Source organism: Nycticebus coucang, chromosome 2, assembly GCF_027406575.1.
Source record: "Nycticebus coucang isolate mNycCou1 chromosome 2, mNycCou1.pri, whole genome shotgun sequence".
Lineage (NCBI taxonomy): Eukaryota > Metazoa > Chordata > Mammalia > Primates > Lorisidae > Nycticebus > Nycticebus coucang.
In genome coordinates, this window is record NC_069781.1 from 173,829,826 (window position 1) to 173,849,341 (window position 19,516).

Here is a 19,516-nt window from a genome sequence, read left to right on the forward strand (position 1 = left end):
TCACCCTGTGCCTTTGTGGTTGTCACAGGCCAAGGTTGTGTGGGGAATACTCCTTTGGACTGGTAGGTTGGTCCCAGGGGTGGCTTTTAGAAGATCTGGCAGGGACTATGCAAATTTCCTCTTCTTGGAGGTGGGTGACAGGACCTTGGTGGGTGCCTGGGTGCATCATGGGACCTTGGTCAGTGTCTGGGCAGATCATGGGACCTGTGCCAGTGCTGGGGGGCTTTGTGTGGAGTGGTGAGTTGGTCCCTAGCTGGTGGCCGCAGGTGTCAGGTCTGCTAGCGTTCCTCCTCCCAGGTCTAGGTATAATGGAATGGCATGTCTGGCCGAGAGTTGAGAGTGATTTGTGACTGTTGGGTCTTGATGGAGAGCTGGACTGGAGGTGGGGAGCTATGTGGTGCTTTGGGGGCCACCAACCTCTGCACTCTGCACAGTGCAAAGGCTGGAGGGCTCATTCCACTGGTCGGTGTGTGGGGCTGAGGGGGTGTAGTCGGCACCTGGCCATTAAGCTGAGACGTGGCCTGCTACACTGCCTGGAGTTCCACCAGATGTGACTTCTGCATGGTGCACCGGGCTGGGGGCTTATTCCTCGGGTTGGTAAGTGAGATCACAGGGGTGTGGCCCACCGGGAGGGATGTGAGTCTGGGGGTGTGGCCTGGCGGTCCCAGCACCTGCTGCTTGACCGTGGCTCTCGGCTCACACAGGTCCTCCTGGGGCTGCCACGGTGGGGGCTCATCTCCCCGTAGATGCCCACTCTCCCAGAATTCCCCGTGGGAGGGACGCTTGGCTCCCAGCACCGATGTGCGTGAGTATTTGCTGTCCTTGCTCCTTCCCTGGCCAGCAAAGTGGACTCCTGTGAGGACTGCAGGGGCTCCAGATCTGAGGGCTCAGGTACCATCAGCTGCGGCAACAGGGAAGAGGCCACAGTGTCCCTGCTGGGCCCATGCTCGGAGGCAGCGTCACTGTGCCGTTGTCCCCAAGCAGTTCCCGAATCAGCGCCGCTCACTGTGGGGTGGTGGGAGTGCCCGTGTCCTTGCTGGGAGCGAGGGGCCTGGTGTTCGCTCCTTTGTCAGCTCCCTGTCCCGTCTCTTCTCTGATGATCCACAGCGCTCTGTCCCACAGGGCCCATCCTTGGGGAGCATCTTCTGCAGCTTCCAGAGAACAGGGTGTATGTGGTCTGCTTCAGTCCACCATCGAGGCCCCCATACAATTTCTTATGTTTTGAAATTCCGGTAGTGATTGACAACTATAACAGCAAAGGAAGATTAATGAAAAAAATAGAAAAATAATATACTATACATTCCTACTCCATAATTATTCATTTCACTTGGATAGAAAAACACTTAGAAAATCATTAAACTCCAGACAGTAATGGTTAATATTATATTTATTCATTATTTAAATTTAAATAATCTTAAATACATTTTAGGGGAAAAAAACAGTATAAGTCTCTTTTTTTTTGGCTGGGGCTGGGTTTGAACCTGCCACCTCCAGCATATGGGACTGGCGCCCTACTCCTTGAGCCACAGGCACCACCCCAGTATAAGTCTCTTATGAGGCAAAGCATAAAATATAAAAGCGAAATGTTTTTGACATAAAACCATAAGGTCTTATTAAAATACTTGGGTGTGTGTTTTCTTGGTATGTAGGAAAATACTTAATTAAACAGATAGTTGATGAATTTGTTTCATGTCAATATAACTCCTTTTCCAAACAGTTATTTTTATGTACTATAAAGACATTTCACCATTGTTGATTTATCTTTTCTTATCTCTGGTGTACATTTTCTTCCTTTGTGTTCTTAGTTTTAGTCTGAAGGACTAAATTTCTGTTTTCATTTACAGGTGCTTTAATCCTGCTGGCTGGTATGTGTAGGGTTGTGAAGCTAATACGGATATTTTAAAAATTTGCATCAAGCCAGCGTCCTTGCACGTGATACTGTAGCCCCAAAGACTTCCTGTGATTCCTGTGTAAATGAAGAAAATGTCCTTTGCATGAATTGCAATTTGTAATTTAGATTAAACTAACAATGACTACAGTTAGTTTATTTCCCTCCTTTAATATAAAAAATAATCAAATGACTATTTCTTTTCCTTTTTTCAAAAATGAAGTGTTTCATGATACCGAATCCTGATTCATTACAATCCATACTGTTTGTTTTTATCAGGTTGTCCTGACATAAGCTTTAGATCCAAATGTAAAAGCCCCGTGGGTGGATTTCAGGGGTGTCTGAGACTCATCTCCATCGGTGACAGAGTGGTAGACCTCCTCTCAGTTCAGCAGGGGTCCCTCGGGAACTTCAGCGACCTGCAGATAGACTCGTGTGGCATCTCAGATCGGTAAGGACACTTGCACGTCTTTATTTTGACCTATTTTCAAGCTTCTGATAACATGAAAAAATATATCTGTATATGAAACAAGTAATTATTCTCTCCTCTTTACATCCTTTTATTTTCCACAAGAAATAGATTATATTTGTGTTAGAAATAAGAAAAATACATCTTTTGTTTTATGTGTCATAGTTCAAATGATGACATTTAGAAGACAAGTGCTTATGTTGTCTCTACGCATACATCCTACCAAAGATGTTGATGCTGCTAGGATTTTAGATGTGTATGAATGTATCAAAAATGTTATTAAACTCAACAGACTAAGTTACCTGTAGAGTAAAATTGACCAGCACGTGTCAATAAATCAGAGACCTATATGGTCATTTATCAAACTGGCTTTTGCTACCCTGACAGTTGAATAATATTTTTAGGGGCAGGGGAATTTAGCTGGTTGCTGTTCTCCTAACCAATCCATTACCATCTTTTCAGGGAAAATGTGAAGGAAAGCTCAGGGCTATAGTATTGATCAGGTGGAAGCATGGATTGAATAGTTTAATAGGAGCATTAATAAAGGTTGTAGTAAGGCAGGATTTGAGTTAATTGTAGAGGATGAACAACTTGAAAAATAATAATAATTAATAAATGTGTTTCAGCATGGGCAACTATAATGAGTAATCTTGGCAGTCATGCTTTAATATCAAAGTTGTTAATTTTAATTATTGAGTTGAATGGAATGTCATAACCATTACAGATTTAATAATATTTTAAACAGTGTGATAAAATTAGCCTCTTCCTTGTAGCAGTGCCCAATATGTATTTTGAATAAATACATAAATTAGCAGCTTCAAAAGTAACTTTTTACTTGCATGAAACATTTCATCAACATTAAGACATTATCTCTTTGTATCCAATAGATACTTAGTAATGCCTATTGATCCTGTTTTAAACACTAATGCAGACTGTGTTATGGCCCAAAAAAGCAATAATAATCATATTTAGCAATAGATAAGGACATACTTTCCTCTTCACAAATATTTATTTATTTAAAAAAATTTGAAGCAGAAAGAGGGATGGAGGGAGGAGGGTGGGGCCTTAGTGTGTGTCACATTTTATGGGGGCAAGACATGATTGCAAGAGGGACTTTACCTAACAATTGCAATCAGTGTAACTGGCTTATTGTACCCTCAATGAATCCCCAACAATAAAAAAAAAAAAAAAAAATTTTTGTACAGAAAACAATTCTTTCTATAATGAAAGCTGATGTGTCAAGGGAGAATTTAGACGATAAACATCAATTGGTTTGATTTGGGGATTAAATGAGTTCTTGATAACACTCACAGTGACCTCGTCTATAGTTAGCAACCCTGTCAGCTCTGGAACCTAAAACCTGGGCTGGAGCAGGGTGTGTAGCAGGGTTTCCTGGGCCTGGTCTCTCAAGGTGGGGTTGCTGACAGAGGCAGGGGGTCCTCACACCCCTCAGTGGGCATCCAGCAGGGAAACTCTGTCATGCGCAGTACGCAGACAGTGCATATTGATGACCTCAGATGGTAGACAATTCTTTTGGTACAAGTAAATCCATCCTTTTTCCTATGTGGATTTGTTCTGGAGCTGCCATTTTACCCAAGAACTCCTTGCTGACCTCCTGGAGGTACACACCTTGCATAAAATAGAGCAGCACATAGCACAATTGGAGAATACAAATCATTAGTGCCATCCCTCCAAAGTACTTTTCCAAAATAGCAAATTATGGATAGATTTTGACTATAAATGTTTCTTTAAAGAAAGCATTTAGGCTAATAGTAATCCTAGCTATCATATAAAATGTAGCACAAGTCAAAGTAGCATTTGTATACCTTTTAAATTTCCAAATCTATCTCTAAATTCTTTGTCTTAAACTCAGAAGAAAATAAATTATCTATTTACTTTGGTCTTATATGCTACACCTGTATCTACTGACATCAGTTCTAAAGCATTAAATAGAGTATTTTTTTTTTAATCTGTATACAAGGGCCTGTGTTAAGCACTTAACATGAGTTAATGTTTAAATCAATCTTCACAAAACCACTTACAACAAATAGTATTTGTTTCTTATAAATATGCACAGAGAGGTTAAGTGAGTTGGTCAAGATGACATGGCTAAGGAAACGCTGAACTCAGCCTCAAATACAAGCTCTCTGGTTCCTGGACATACTGTGTAGCCTCCTTGGGCACACATCTCTCCCGCATTAACACGGTCATCGCGCGTATCTCTCTCACCCGCATTAACACGGTCATCGCGCGTATCTCTCTCTCCCGCATTAACACGGTCATCGCGCGTATCTCTCTCACTCGCATTAATACGGTCATCGCGCGTATCTCTCTCTCCCGCATTAACATGGTCATCACGCGTATCTCTCTCTTCCGCATTAACACGGTCATCGTGCGTATCTCTCTCTCCCACATTAACACGGCCATCGCACGTATGTCTCTCACCTGCATTACACGGTCATCGCGCGTATCTCTCTCTGACCCGCATTAACACGGTCATTGCGTGTATCTCTCTCTCACCTGCATTAAGACCGTCATCGCGTGTATCTCTCTCACCCGCATTAACACGGTCATCGCGCGTATCTCTCACCTGCATTAAGACCGTCATCGCGTGTATCTCTCTCACCCGCATTAACACGGTCATCGCGCGTATCTCTCACCTGCATTAAGACAGTCATCGCGCGTATCTCTCTCACCCGCATTAACACGGTCATCGCGCGTATCTCTCACCTGCATTAAGACAGTCATCACGCGTATCTCTCTCACCGGCATTAACACGGTCATCGCGCGTATCTCTCTCACCCGCATTAACACGGTCATCGCGCGTATCTCTCTCACCCACATTAACACGGTCATCGCGCTTATCTCTCTCTCCCGCATTAACATGGTCATCGTGTGTGTCTCTCTCTCCCGCATTAACACGGTCATCGCACGTATCTCTCTCACCTGCATTAACACGGTCATCGCGTGTATCTCTCTCACCTGCATTAACATGGTCATCGTGTGTGTCTCTCTCTCCCGCATTAACACGGTCATCGCACGTATCTCTCTCACCCACATTAACACGGTCATCGCGTGTATCTCTCTCACCTGCATTAACATGGTCATCGTGCGTATCTCTCTCCTGCATTAACACGGTCATCACGTGTATTTCTCTCATGTGCTTACCCTCGGATCCAAACACTCTTTACACACTCACACACCATCCTTAGACACATTTACACAGATCCTCACCTGTGAAGCCACATGGATGCATGCTCACACACCACTCCTACAGTGACAAAGTCATCGCCCCCCTCCTCACACACTCAGATCTTCCTGACACACCTGGCCGGGAGCCCTCACCTGTCTTCTGTGGACATGCAGGGGTGCAGCCCTCAGTCCAGGGACTGTAGGTGGGTGAGAGAGGGAAAAACTTCAAGGACAGCAGCTGTCCATGTCCCTGCCTATACCTGGAGCCAAAGTGCTGGTGGGACCAGGCAGGGTGGAGGCAGTTAGGACATCAATACTTACTAAGTTCTTCATCCTAAAGCTCTTATTAAATGAAACCATTAGGTATTATCAATTGATAATCAACTTCTGAAGAACACCAACTGATTTGGGAAGGCCACCATCTCAGTCACCAGTAGACACCACCCTTCCCCACAAAAGCTGAGCCCACTGTGTGACAGTGTCTATCTTGTGACCTTGGCAGGCTTTGCATCCCCGATCTCCTGATATCCTACCACCCTTACTCTTGGCCCTTGCACCTCCATCTCCATCATGCTGTCCCCTCATTCCCTCCCTACCTCCTGGCCCTCAGTTTGAGTCTCCAGCCTCCATCCTGCCCTATTCGCCGCCCCCTCCAGCCTTCCTTCTCTTTCCTGTGGTGGAGTCTTCCTGCCCACAGCCCCCATCCTCCCTCTCCTCTCCTCTGTGAAGCTCCCACGCCTGCCCATATTCCTGCTCCTTCATGCTCACTTTATTGCAGTTTATTTGAAGGTCACAGTATTATTTTGTCTCCTATAATACTAAAGCCATTGCTTTTGGGGGGGAAATTTGTGGATTTCATAGTTTTGAGGCAGGATATGAAAATTGAATTTGATAGTCAACATTATCCTAGCATTTGTAGGCACCCAACTTTGTTTGAGTACCCTAAATGAAATAATGTTGCATAAATTTCACTTTAATATCATTAATTCCAGTCAACCTTTACATTGAATAAAAGGTCTTTTGAGAGTTAATTTGGTATACATAAGGAATCTGGATAAACAAAAATCTGGCATATCATTTCCAGTTTGGGAGTGTTGATGTATGCAATTGTTCAACTTCACAAGTGATGAAAATCTTGATGGAAATGTTTAAGGAAATGCTATAATGGCTGGGGAAAAATGGGTTAATGAATTGTCTCGGTTTGTATTGGAATTACTAGGGAGGAGGAAAGTGTAAAATACAATGGTTTAGAACTTTTGGTGAGAATGAGTTCTTCACTATGTGATTTAAATTGCCCTAGGTTACTAGTAGTCAAATATTACTGTATAATGAATTTAAATAAAATTCACAGTTCAATCTGTACACTTTAATTAAACATGGACAAAGTCTAGTCTTACTAACCAGAATAGAGAAAAATAAATTCAGCCAGTTTTTCAGAATCAGATCAAATAGAAATAGCACATATAGCACAGTAATTAAAAATTTGTTCTTTTGGATTTCAGGCAAAGCCACTTAAATCTCTGTCTTGAAAAAAAAAAAAAGAAAAAAATACACAGTTTGAGGTCTGCTAAAGAATAGCCTACTCTGTCCTTTGTTGGTTTGATTACCAAGTAGCATTGTTACTATTTTAATTTTTTAAAATCTCTTTTGTGGATTGCCTTTGCTTTGAAATGCTTAAAAAATTAAGTAAGTGGGGTGGTGCCTGTGGCTCAAGGAGTAGGGCACCGGTCCCATATGCCAGAGGTGGCGGGTTCAAACCCAGCCCCGGCCAAAAAAAAAAAAAAAATTAAGTAAGTCATGATATGTGCATTGAATGGATTCCCATGAATATATTAAAAATGTTAAAATATATACAAACAATGTACATGAAGAGCTGCTCATTATTAATTTTTGAATCTTTAAAAAACAGATTTTAAAGTAGCGTTTCTTTATGATTTTATTTATGAGTACACATTACCTATAAATTTCTTTTGGTAATTTCTGTAAAATGAGATTGTAACTGATATTTCTTTTATATTTCTTCCTGGATTCTTTGATTATTGGTGTAGTGAGTATCTATTTTTTTTCTTTTGCGGTTTTTGGCTGGGGCCGGATTTGAACCCACCACCTCCGGGATATGGGCTGGTGCCCTACTTCTTGAGCCAGAGGAACATTTTCAGTTAAAGTTGGAAAAATCCTATAGCAAAATATGAAGTTCCTGTTTTTTTCTCTGTGGAAATCCCATCACAAATATATTCTTGTCAGGTTTTTTTTTTTTTTGCAGTTTTTGGCCAGGGCTGGGTTTGAACCCGCCACCTCCTGCATATGGTGCCAGCACCTTACTCCTTTGAGCCACAGGCACTGCCCTTGGCAGGTCTTTTAGTTTATTTTTAATCTGGGATAAATCAAGGCATTTAAAGCTTTGATCTCAATGTATCTTTTACTCTGTATTTTAAAAGGCATCAATGATGTGACTAGAACTATTTGAGTCTTTAGTGGAAGTTCCCAAATTCATTTGTTCAAGGAGTTCTACTTCTCTCAGTAATTTTTTTTTACGGTGCCTCTAAATCAACACTTTGATTTAGAAAGCAGATTAGGTCCAAACAGCTTAATAAGCATTTATTTCCTGACAATTGACTAACAATGTCCAAGTGATTAGGCCAACGCATTTGCTAATTGGCACATAGGGGAGCTAGGTGTCTGCCCTCCCAGGGAGACTGGCAGACAGGGGGGCCCTGTCATCCTAAGGATTACATTCCACAGGAATGGCTCCCAGGTCCTTCAGAAAGACACCTGGGTTGTAAAACTCCCAAGAGGCTGGCGTCTCAAGGGGAAAAGAAAGAATTGACCACTGAAAGTTTCCTGAAGTTTACACTGTCAGAAAAGGGAAATCAGGGGCCTTTAGTCAGCAAGAAGGCTGTCTAAATGTTAGGCAGAATGAGAGGAATGTTAAAGCTGTGTTAGTCCCTGTAATCAGAAGAATTGCATCGTGTTGTTCTCCACTGGAAAAATCCTGTAGCAAAGCATGAGTTCCCATCCTTAGTTTTAATAAAGGGGATGGCAGAAATCCCATCAGGAATATATTCTTGCCAGGTTTCACAGTTTGTTTATTTTTTGATCTGGGATGAATCGAGGTATTTAAAGCCTTGGTCTCCAAGTATCTTTCATTCTATATTCCAAAGTCATTGGTAATCTCATCAACACTATTTGAATCAATAGCAAAAATTCCTAAATGTTTTCATTCATAGTACCCTACATGTCTCAGTAATTTTTTACTGTGCCTCTAAGCCAAAAGATATCCCTAACATTTTCATTTAAAAAGCGGTTCAGATCCAAACAACTTAATAAGTATTTATGTCCTAACAAATTAGTAACCCTTTGAAAAAAGTAATATATATAATTTGAAAAAAAACTTTAATTTTATTTTTAATCAAACACAATTACTTAGTAATTAGACATGTTGGACGCTCCATGTACCTTTTGGATGCTGCATAATATTTTCAAACTTTGGAGTAAGATCAGACTTCAGTAGGGCCATTTGCTGTCCAGTATTAAAAAAATCAATTACTAAAAATCCGGCTTCTCAAAGATGGGATCTGATTAAAGGGAATGCGTTATCATCTAATGCTGAAACTAAATTACTTTGAGCCAGTAAGTCACACGTCTTGTCTGACACATGCCAGATAGTTCTCTTGAAAATTTTAAGATATGCTGGGAGCCCCTGTGGGTGCGATTCTGCTCCTAGAGCACCTCCAGCAGATTGTTTAACATTTTAAGTCTATTCCACCTTCCTGGATGTACACACTGTGTGAATAAAGACAGTCCCCTTCCTCTTTCTTCTTCTTTATTCCTTCTTTAAATGTTTAGTCAATGTAGTAATTCAGTGTGATGAAATGTTCTATCACATAAGCTATTGATGTTTGTGGCAACATACTGAATCATGTTATGTCACTTCGGGGGAATAAAGGGCTCTGTATAGTGAGGCATGATGAAAATTACGCAGTCGCAGTTTCCCAACCACTGTCTGACATCTCATGAATGTAATGATCCGAGGTTTGGTTCAGTGGACTGACCCATTAATCATGTGGAATTTGCTCTTTGTGTTATGGCTCTTTTATTTCTTTCACATGAGCATGTATAAATGATCAATAATTTATGGTATCAAAAGATGAAAATGGCGACTGTGTCTGTACCTTCTTTCAGGTGTTTGCCCAACTACTGTGAACACGGCGGTCAATGCTCTCAGTCCTGGAGCTCCTTTCACTGTGACTGTTCCAACACGGGTTACAAGGGCGCCACCTGCCACAGCTGTAAGCGAGGCACAACTGCTTGTTCTTGTCGCGTGTTGAGTTCTTCATTCCATTTTCCATTTTCCATTTCACTGCTCTGTGTGTATATATGTCTGTGTGCAAACTTAGCAGCCAGTAGTTAATTCACACTTCATTACATAAAGTCAAGGTAGTGTTTAGAAACATATAATACAAAACAAGAGGGCAAAGAGTGGGACAGCTGATGGAGGAAGAATATTTATAGAAAATGAAAGGTGGCTAAGTCTAACAAGTGAAGCAAAGTGCAGAAGGCATTATAATCTTGTTCTGTTACTTGAATTGGGCCAGCATTTCAATTCTAAACCTTCTAGAAGACACAATATAAATGGAAACATGATCTGTTTACCAAATTTTTAACCTTTCAGACAATTAAAGAGATTCTCAGAAACAGCGCTGGTGGACTGGGTAGGTTGGCTTGTGATACGGATATCCAGAAATCACCTAGGGACTGGCTATCTTGGTCTATTTGTGCAGCTGCAACAGAACACCATGGGCTGCGTAGCTCGTAAGCCACAGAAATTTAATTGGCACAGTTCTGGATACTGAGAAGTTCAAGAGGAAGGTGCTGGCAGATTCAGTGAGGGTCCACTTTCTGGTTCACAGACTCCATCCTCTCTGTGTGTCCTCGTGTGGTAAAGACGTGAGGGATCTCTCTGGGGCCTTTTTTTTTTTTTTTTTTTTGGTAGAGACAGAGTCTCACTGTACCGCCCTCCGGTAGAGTGCCGTAGCGTCACATGGCTCACAGCAACCTCTAACTCTTGGGCTTACGTGATTCTCTTGCCTCAGCCTCCCGAGCAGCTGGGACTACAGGCGCCCGCCACAACGCCCGGCTATTTTTTTTTTTTTTTTTTTTTTGGTTGCAGTTTGGCCGGGGCTGGGCTCGAACCCGCCACCCTCGGCATATGGGGCCGGCGCCCTACTCACTGAGCCTTACAATGGCACAAATTCCATTCACAGGGCTGCCACTCTCATGACCTAATCACTTCCCAAAGTACCATCATGTTGGGGGTAAGGGTTCAGCATATGAATTTGAGGGGGGAACACAAACGTTTAGCCGACAGCGCTCAATAATGCTTACATTGTGGTTTAACCCCGTTAAATGAAGATGATAAGGATAAGGGTGGTAGATGCAATTACATTAATCAGAAGTTAACTTTCTTGAGCACGCTGTAAATGCCAGGCACTGGTCCAGTATTTTATAGGCCCTAACTCATTTAACTGTGGTGATCACCCTAGTAGGTGGATACTATTGCCATCCCTAATTTATGTAAGAAGTAATAGGTAATTATCAAGTCGTCCAAGGCTACTTAAAATAGTTGGGGCAGAGTGAGGATGTGAGTGCATGAAGTCATGTTCCAGAGTCCAGGGTCACAGCCTGTCCCCTTTTCCTGTATTGTAAGTTGTGTAATTTTTTCCCCGATAAAATGTTTACATGTATGATGATGCACATGCCACTTTGTTGTCCAATTGTTCTTTTTTGTGGTTTCGTTTTCCTTTTCTTTATGCCTTCATCTGGTGAGGAATCTCCAATTGTTTTGTGTGTGTAATAGGAAGACCAAAATGCTTCTTTTTGGCCTTTCGCATTTTTCTTCACATTATTACTGACGTTTCTGAGCAGCTGAGCACTTACTTCCAACTCCTGTTGCCTTGATTTAAGGCATGGTCTTCGGTGCACTGTTCACTGCTTTGTACTCGGGCCAGAGGTGGCACTGGGTCCCTGGGCTCCCAGCCATGGAGCTAACAGGGGGGCCCCCAGAATTCCTCAGTCAGGAATGGAGAGGCATGATCAAGAAAACCAGCACCATTCCTGGATACCAGTTATACATAGTGAAGGGCCTCACAAGATTTTTCTAAGAATGCTTGCTAGTGACAAAGCCACACCTCGCCTGTACCCAGAGGCTGCGTTACTGGTCCCCAATCACCCAGCTAGTGGAGTGGCATTATATTTTAATATTATGCTTTCCATCTTATTGTAGAAGCTAACTCAAAATAGAAAGCTATTAAATATGTTTAATAGACTAATTATTCATCTTTAATTGTTATCAATGAATTAATCTAAATATAAAGCAAACAACTCTGATGAAAACATTAGAAATAAATTGTTACTTTCATTGGTGGCCCACAACTTGATCCAATAATTGAGTTAATTTATTAATTTCTTGAGCAGGCAGTCCAAATGGAGCTGAAGGTTTTTGTCCTTAACTGTTCTGAGAAATGGGGCCAAAATAAAACAGGCCTGGTTTTAGTGGAGGGGCTGAGAGTGTTTTTTTTTTTTTTTAAAGGAAATACTACATTTAAAGTCCCAGTATGAAAACTGAATCAGTATAATGCAGAAGTCCTTCCATAGTCCTCAGCTGACTGGGTGGCTTTTTCACCACTAGTACCCATCTCAAAGTTACATGTGTATTCTGCCAACTTCTTCCAAGGCAATTATGGACACATGTATGAGAATAGAGAAATTTCCGTGGGTCACTATGATGTTTCGGAGACAGCCTGTGTCCCGGTCCATGGTTTTCTTTCTGATTCTCCTGTGCAGATTTCAACTTGCTCAGACTACGGGTGGTGCTTAGAAGTCTTCCTTTGTTTCTGTCCACGTGGACTTGACCTTTCTTGATTTTTGTGTATCTCAAAACTTTCATAATGGCCTAAAGTAACCGTTGTTACATGTCTTCTTCAGCACACAAACTGGAAGTGTGACTGGAGACAATCCAGGCTTACATTTGTCTGTGGCTCAGTCGGTAAGGCGCCGGCCCCATATACCAAGGGTGGCGGGTTCAAACCCGGCCCCGGCTGAACTGCAACCAAAAAATAGCTGGGCGTTGTGGCAGGCGCCTGTAGTCCCAGCTGCTCGGGAGGCTGAGGCAACAGAATCGCTTAAGCCCAGGAGCTGGAGGTTGCTGTGAGCTGTGTGAGGCCACAGCACTCTACCCGAGGGCCATAAAGTGAGACCCTATCTCTACAGAAAAAAAAAAAAAATGCCCTACAGAGCAGACACAAAATAGAACTGTCAGACTCTGAGAGAGTGGGGAGTAAACTTATAGGGTCTGTGAAATTTTGTAACATTGAACAAATGAACCGCATTATTTCATGTTGTCACATAATTTTAAAAACTAAAATAGATTTAGAGAGGACTATTCAGGAGAGTGTTTATTTATCATTTCACAGTGTAAAAGGCTTAATGAAAGTTATCAGTATTTTTAGCCAAGTGTTCAGTGAGAGGTGTGCATTATATACAGGTATTAATATCAAATCTTTGTACATGGCAAATGCATAATTGTATAATTAAAACATCCAATTATGGATCAAAACAAATTGAGAGCACTTGAGGGCATATTTCATATAAGATTCCTTCTGCTTTGAATTTTAATTATCTTGAATTCTCATTACAGAGAGTTACAGAAAGTTTCTTTTGTGAATTACTTTAAAAATTATTGATGAGAAGCTTTGTGAATGATACTTGTTTTATGAAAAAACAAGTTATCTATAGTTAATTTTCTATGAAAAAGAAGTATAGTTACCACATTATTTAAAATGTGTTTATTGCATAATTATGGGATAACAGCAGGTTATTTAAGGAGATTACCCTATTGTGCTTCAGATGTTAGGTTACTACAAGATGATACTAGAATTAGAAATTCCAAAATAGGTGTCACAGGGTAAGTTACCACATTATAATTATAAGGGTCCTAATATTTAAACACCTACCTTCTCTTTTCTTGTTCTTCCTAATGTAAAAATAAGCTAAATTTCATTTTGACCAAGCAATTTTATTTTCCTTTAGTGATAAAAAGTTCATAAAATATAGCCCCAGTCTTTCTTTTTTTCTATATAATCGGTTTCATCTTATTATTTTTTAAATAATAATAAGTCAGTTTCATCTTATTTTTTAAAAAATAAATGAGTTTTGTTTTAGTGTGAGTTTTGCTCTTTCTCCTGGTCAGTAATGTACATACTAAATTTCAAGACTTAGAGTATTTTATGTACAAATTGAGAGTTAAGAGATTTCTGTCTTATAGTGTATTAACGATGGTCCTTCCCCTTTTTTGGCAGCTGTCTATGAGCAGTCCTGTGAGGCCTACAAGCACGGAGGAAATGCTTCAGGGTTTTACTATATAGATGCAGATGGAAGTGGCCCCCTGGGGCCGTTTCTTCTATACTGCAACATGACTGGTGAGTTAATCAGTTTTTATTTAGTAGTTAAATTTGCCTGAATGCTTTAAATACATAAAATGAAATAAGTAGAAAGTTGGCCTAATTTGCAACTTGGTTAAAATACATGTAATTGTGTTGAGTAGGAGAAGTAAACATAAATCTTAAAAAAGTAGTAAATGTTAAATATTTAAATGTTACTTTTTATTCATGTAGTGTCTATAAAACATCTAATAATAAAAGTTTCCTATTATATCCCCAAACAAAAAGGATAGACTTCATTTCTCAGAGAAGACTGTGCGTGTAAAAGCTTCAAACAATATTTCCTTTTACAGTGTCAGTGTCGTTTATTTATTCTTGAATTCTCTACTTATACAGATGTACATAGACAGTAGTAGTCATGAGCGTGTTTTTGATTAAATTCAACATTCATTCATCATCAAAGAGAAAACTCAATAAATTACTATTAATAGTAGAAGGATCTTTCCTTAACTTGATAGAGGAGCCTACAGCATGTCTAACAGCTTATAGTGAAATAGCGAAAGCTTTCACCTCTTATAAGTGTTAGTATCACTCTGTCCACTGTTATGGTGGAGGTCTGAAACAGAAACGAAGAACTAAACATCAAGAGAAGAAATCTAAGATTACTGTTACTTGTAGATGACAAGGGTTATATTAATATATTAAGAAAATTTTTAAAAATCTACAGATAATCCTAAAATTTAGGATTATCACTGTCTATCAAATTAGCAGAAAATTAACTTTATTTGTAGTGTTTAGAACATGACTTTTTAAAAGACAATATTTTCTATAGCATCAGAAATCTCAAATACATGGTAATAAATCTGATGAAAGATATGCAAGGCTTCTACATGGGTAAGTGTAAAATGCTCTTTAGATAAACTAAAGTCCCAAATAAATGGAGGAATATAGAATGCTCATTGATTAGAAGATTTAGCATTGCATATTTTTAATTCTTGCAAACTAGATATTGATTCAGTGCAAACCTAAATCAAGATTTCAGTGTGGTGTTTGTTTGTAAGTTGATACGATTTTTTTTTTTATTAAAACGAGCCAGTAGATTCTAATTTATGATCAAATATGAAGGGACAATGAGAATCAAATCAATCTTGAAGAACAAGTTGAAGGACTCAGTTCTACCAAACATAGATATCATACTGATAGACAAAGTAAAACAGCGTATAGTTGGCACAAAGCTAAACAAATAGACCAGTAAGAAGAAATAGAGACTTTATAAACAGACTCATTCATATATGGATAACTGATGTATTGCCACGGTGATACCGATGTGTAGTGAAAGAAAGATGGTCTTTTTAATCTGTAGTGCTGGTGGAAATTATACATAAATGTCAGAAAAAAGAACTATTGATCATCAAATACACAGAAAAATACACAGAAAAAATGGACTGTAGATGAACTGTGATGTCCAATATGGCAGCCACCAGCAATGCATACCTATTTAAATTTGAATTTAATTAAAATCAATTATAAAATTAAACAGCTTTTTAAGTACATATTACAAATTCAAACAAATTTAAATAATTTAATTAAAATAAGATTAAATTAAATGTTGATTTTTTTTTTTTTTTTTTTTTTGTTAGTCTCCCTGGGTACTCTGTAGCTAGGAGGGAAATATTTTGATCATCACAGGTGTAGAAACTTCCTATCACTGCAGAAAATTACATGGAAAAGTGCTGTGTTAGGAAGTCATAGCTTTATACAGAAAGACAAGAGGGAAAGGGCAATATTAAACTGAGGCAGGGTGTTGCCGAGGAAGAATTACTGCTTAAAATTGAATAGTGAATATCTGGGGACTGCTTAAAATTGAATAGTGAATATCTGAAGTTGTGCTGTATAAAATATCTGCAAAGACACATTCTATAATAATTTCCCTCCAAACATGAGTGGCCCCAATTTTTCGCCTCCTGCAGTTTTCTGAGCAGTATAAAAGCACTGTTGTGCCCATATCCTAAGGCCTCCTGAGCTGGTCACATACTCATGTTGTGTAAACTTTTGATGCTGATAATTCGATATCTCTATGTTGATAACTATCTCTAGTTTTCGAAGCTTTAAAACACACAACAACACATGTACATTACTGGGAGTAGTTACCTTCTATAAAGTAACCATGAACACTAGATTAGCAAATACTGAACCGTAGCTCCAAGGGGGAAATACAGTAAGATTAGTTTCCTGCAAGCCTCCAGCCACAACATTCTCACCAGCCGATCAATACATAATCTTGTTTTATGTGTGTTTCAGATTAAAGACAACTTATTTAATACATATTGTTGATTCATTAACATTGAACTCGTAGCCAACAGCACTGTAACTCGGGCCTGAACAAAGCTTCTCTCACCCTTGTGTTTCCTTCACGAGGCACGCTGCATGCAGCCTTCTGCACTCAGGAGCACGAGACAGCACTGGAGCACCACGCCAGGCTGCCATTGCAGACAGCAGAATGACAAGGAAAAACACAGACATGTAAAATAGTGGCACCTGGTAGACCACAATAGAACACGATTATAGCATGAAACAAGGAGACAGCGTCCCTCCTTTCACCTTTAACTGTGTGTTAGGCAATCCAAATGTGTTCTGCTCTGTACAGGTTCAGAAAGGACTGACCACAAAAGCATCAGGGTTACCAGTAAATTTTAGCAAGTAGAAAAATTCACAAATAATGAAGATCCAAATGAAATGAATATCAACTATCTATCTATATCTTATGTTTATTATGAATAATAATCCAGTAATTTATAGGCCATTTGTATTTTTATCTAAATAATAGTGAAATTATCAAGTTCATTTTATTGAACGCATTCTTTTTTTCTATTAAATGAACATTTGCATCTTCACAACTTAATGTACCTTATTATGGCAGATATATCTTTGATAAACAAATTCTTGGGGAAAAAAGTTGTAGTCACATCTCCCAGCAAACTGGAGAGTGTGTGTGTGTGTGTGTGTACACAGATAAGGAATGTGCTGCTTATCACATTGATGTATGAATGTATTGATCATCATACATACACACACGGGTAGAGAGAGAGAGCGCAAGAGCAAATTCTACATTTTAGGATTGTAAGATAAGGTCAAATGGTTCATAAATTTCAAAGGGAGGGGAGGCAAAAAAACAAGACTAGATCCCTGAATATCTAAATTATAAAGAAAATAATGAATGAATTAAAGACTGGAGTCATTGGAAACATTCAGAGGTTGAAGATGTTCTAGTAAGATTATCCAGGAGTATTGATGAAAAAGAAGACATTGAAAAAATTTAAATCTCTATGAATAGTAAGATATTGAGGGCAGAGGGACAGATGATGCCCAGTGTTTCCCGAAGCTCTAGACTATGGGAACATATTCAAACAGAGTGACAAGCCCAGAGTGTAACAACCCCAGTGAGAAATACATGTTACCACTTGAAACTCTCCTTATTGATCTGGTTTTGCAAATGAGGAAACCAGGACTCAGAGAGGTTAAGTATAGCAGGCTGAAAAAAAAAAAAAGTATCAGTAGGGATAGAGCAATGCTGAAACCTTGGTTTCTTTTCTCACAGTCTGAATGTTTTCTCCTATGGATAGGTTACCTTCTGCCCACGCCCCATTGCTTATAGCCAACAACATACTGCTAGTTATACAAATCAGGCATTATCAATTGTAAAAACAAGACAAAATGGTGAATTGGTAACTTGCAAATATGTATCTTATTTGAAAATCTAGTTATTTGTCTAGAATGCATCAAATTATTCCACATGTATTAAAACACCTCTAAAATGATTTAATAATAAAAAAAATCTAAAAAAAAAAAAAAACCTCTAAGAATTACAAACTGAAAGATACTAAGAAAAAAATCTTTATTTTGAATGAGTATCTCCTAAATTACATTAAAAACTGAAATTTCTTAATGAAACAAAGAATTCCAAATATAATTTAAAAATTATTAGTCCAGAAAAGGTGAATACCAATGGCTGTCCCTTTGAGATGTACAAGACTGTTCTTTTCCACTCTAAATTTATTGCTTTTTCTATAATAAAATAGTTTTGTATTCAGAATGTTTCTCATCACCAGACATTGCATTGTAAGGACAATTAGTTCAGAGGAGGAAATTGATGAGCTCCAAAACAGCAGCTTTCAAATCTTCTATACATGAAAATTCTATGAGATAAACACCCCCTTTCTGACTACCCCATTACCCAGACTCTTGAGTTTAGTTTCCTTGACTTGGTAAGTTTAGAGACCAAGGTTTGGATCTCTGCATTACTAACAGCACATCATGTAATTCTGAGATAGGCGCTTCTTAGACCATTCCATGGGAAGGCTGGAGAACGCGAGACTTCTAATAGCATAATTATTTCCATTTTAGAGATCTCAATAATAAAGGCCTTCCTAATAGCTATGAGGGTTAATAACTAACTGCTGTTACTCAAACGTAGCCCTATTTGCATTGAGTTTTGCTCTAGAATGCTGTCTGCCCTCTGACCTCCCTGGCTTTCATTAACATAGCACCTCCAACCCTCAGCTGTCAAGCATGAAACAACATAAGCTTTGCGGCCGTGTTGCTTAAACAGCGTGTTTTTTTTTTCTTTATGCTGTTATCACACTAAAAAATAGCAGTCAGCCTAAGGTAAATCAAATTCTTAATTACTCAGTTGCTGTATTTACAATTCATATTATTACAAATGTCTTCAGGGAGAGACACTGGTAGACACAAACTGCCTTCCACTGTTTATAAACTTCTCATACGTTTCTGCCTATTTTAGCTCTCTTCTTACTCATTTCCCTGTTTCGTTACACTGCCACTCTCTCTGTGTTTAGTAAAAGGTCATTCACAACAAAGATATATCATGACTCTCTTGCACATGTAAAAATAAAAGCTCAAAAACACATTTTAAAAGATCATGTGTAATACCTTATTAATGAAGAAATCAGCAAGCTGCTGCAACCAGTTCAAGGGAAAATCCCAAACACCGACACATCCACGTGTCAGAACATTCATATAGATGTGCATATGTGCACTGCCAGCTTCTACCGTGAAGGAGGGAAGGCCATGGAACCTGCATCCCGTGGAAGTTGCTTGTCCGTAGAGGAATTATTTATTGTCAGAAAACAACGTGTTTGCTTCTAAGCAAAGAAAAAAAGTCTGGTGGCCAGGTGCAGTGGCTCACACCTGTGATCCTAGCAGTCTGGGAGGCTGAACTGGGTGGATCACTTGAGCTCAAGAGTTTGAGAGCAGCCTGAGCAAGAGCGAGACCCCATCTCTACTAAAAATAGAAAAACTAGCTGGGCGCTGTGGCGGGTGCCTGTGATGCCTCTTGGGAGGCTCACGAGAGAGGATGGCCTAAGCCCAGGAGTTTGAGGCTGCTATGAGCTCTGACACCACAGCACTCTGCCCAGGGTGACAGAGTAAGACTCTATCTAAAAAAAAAAAAAAAAAAAAAGAAAGAAAGAAAAGAAAGCAAGAAAGAAAAAGTCTGGCAACCTAGACTAA

At 39.5% G+C, this 19,516-nt stretch overlaps 1 protein-coding gene across 4 annotated transcripts in view; it reads left to right on the forward strand.

Moving 5' to 3' along the window:
• CNTNAP4 (contactin associated protein family member 4) overlaps positions 1–19,516 on the forward strand; it is a 269,620-nt gene that overhangs the window by 184,010 nt on the left and 66,094 nt on the right. For all 4 annotated transcript variants that reach the window (XM_053608592.1, XM_053608584.1, XM_053608601.1 and 1 more), the window contains 3 exons: positions 2,168–2,339; positions 9,732–9,838; positions 13,907–14,026. In XM_053608592.1, coding sequence (XP_053464567.1) covers positions 2,168–2,339; positions 9,732–9,838; positions 13,907–14,026 — 399 coding nt within the window. The remainder of the gene's footprint in view (positions 1–2,167; positions 2,340–9,731; positions 9,839–13,906; positions 14,027–19,516) is intronic.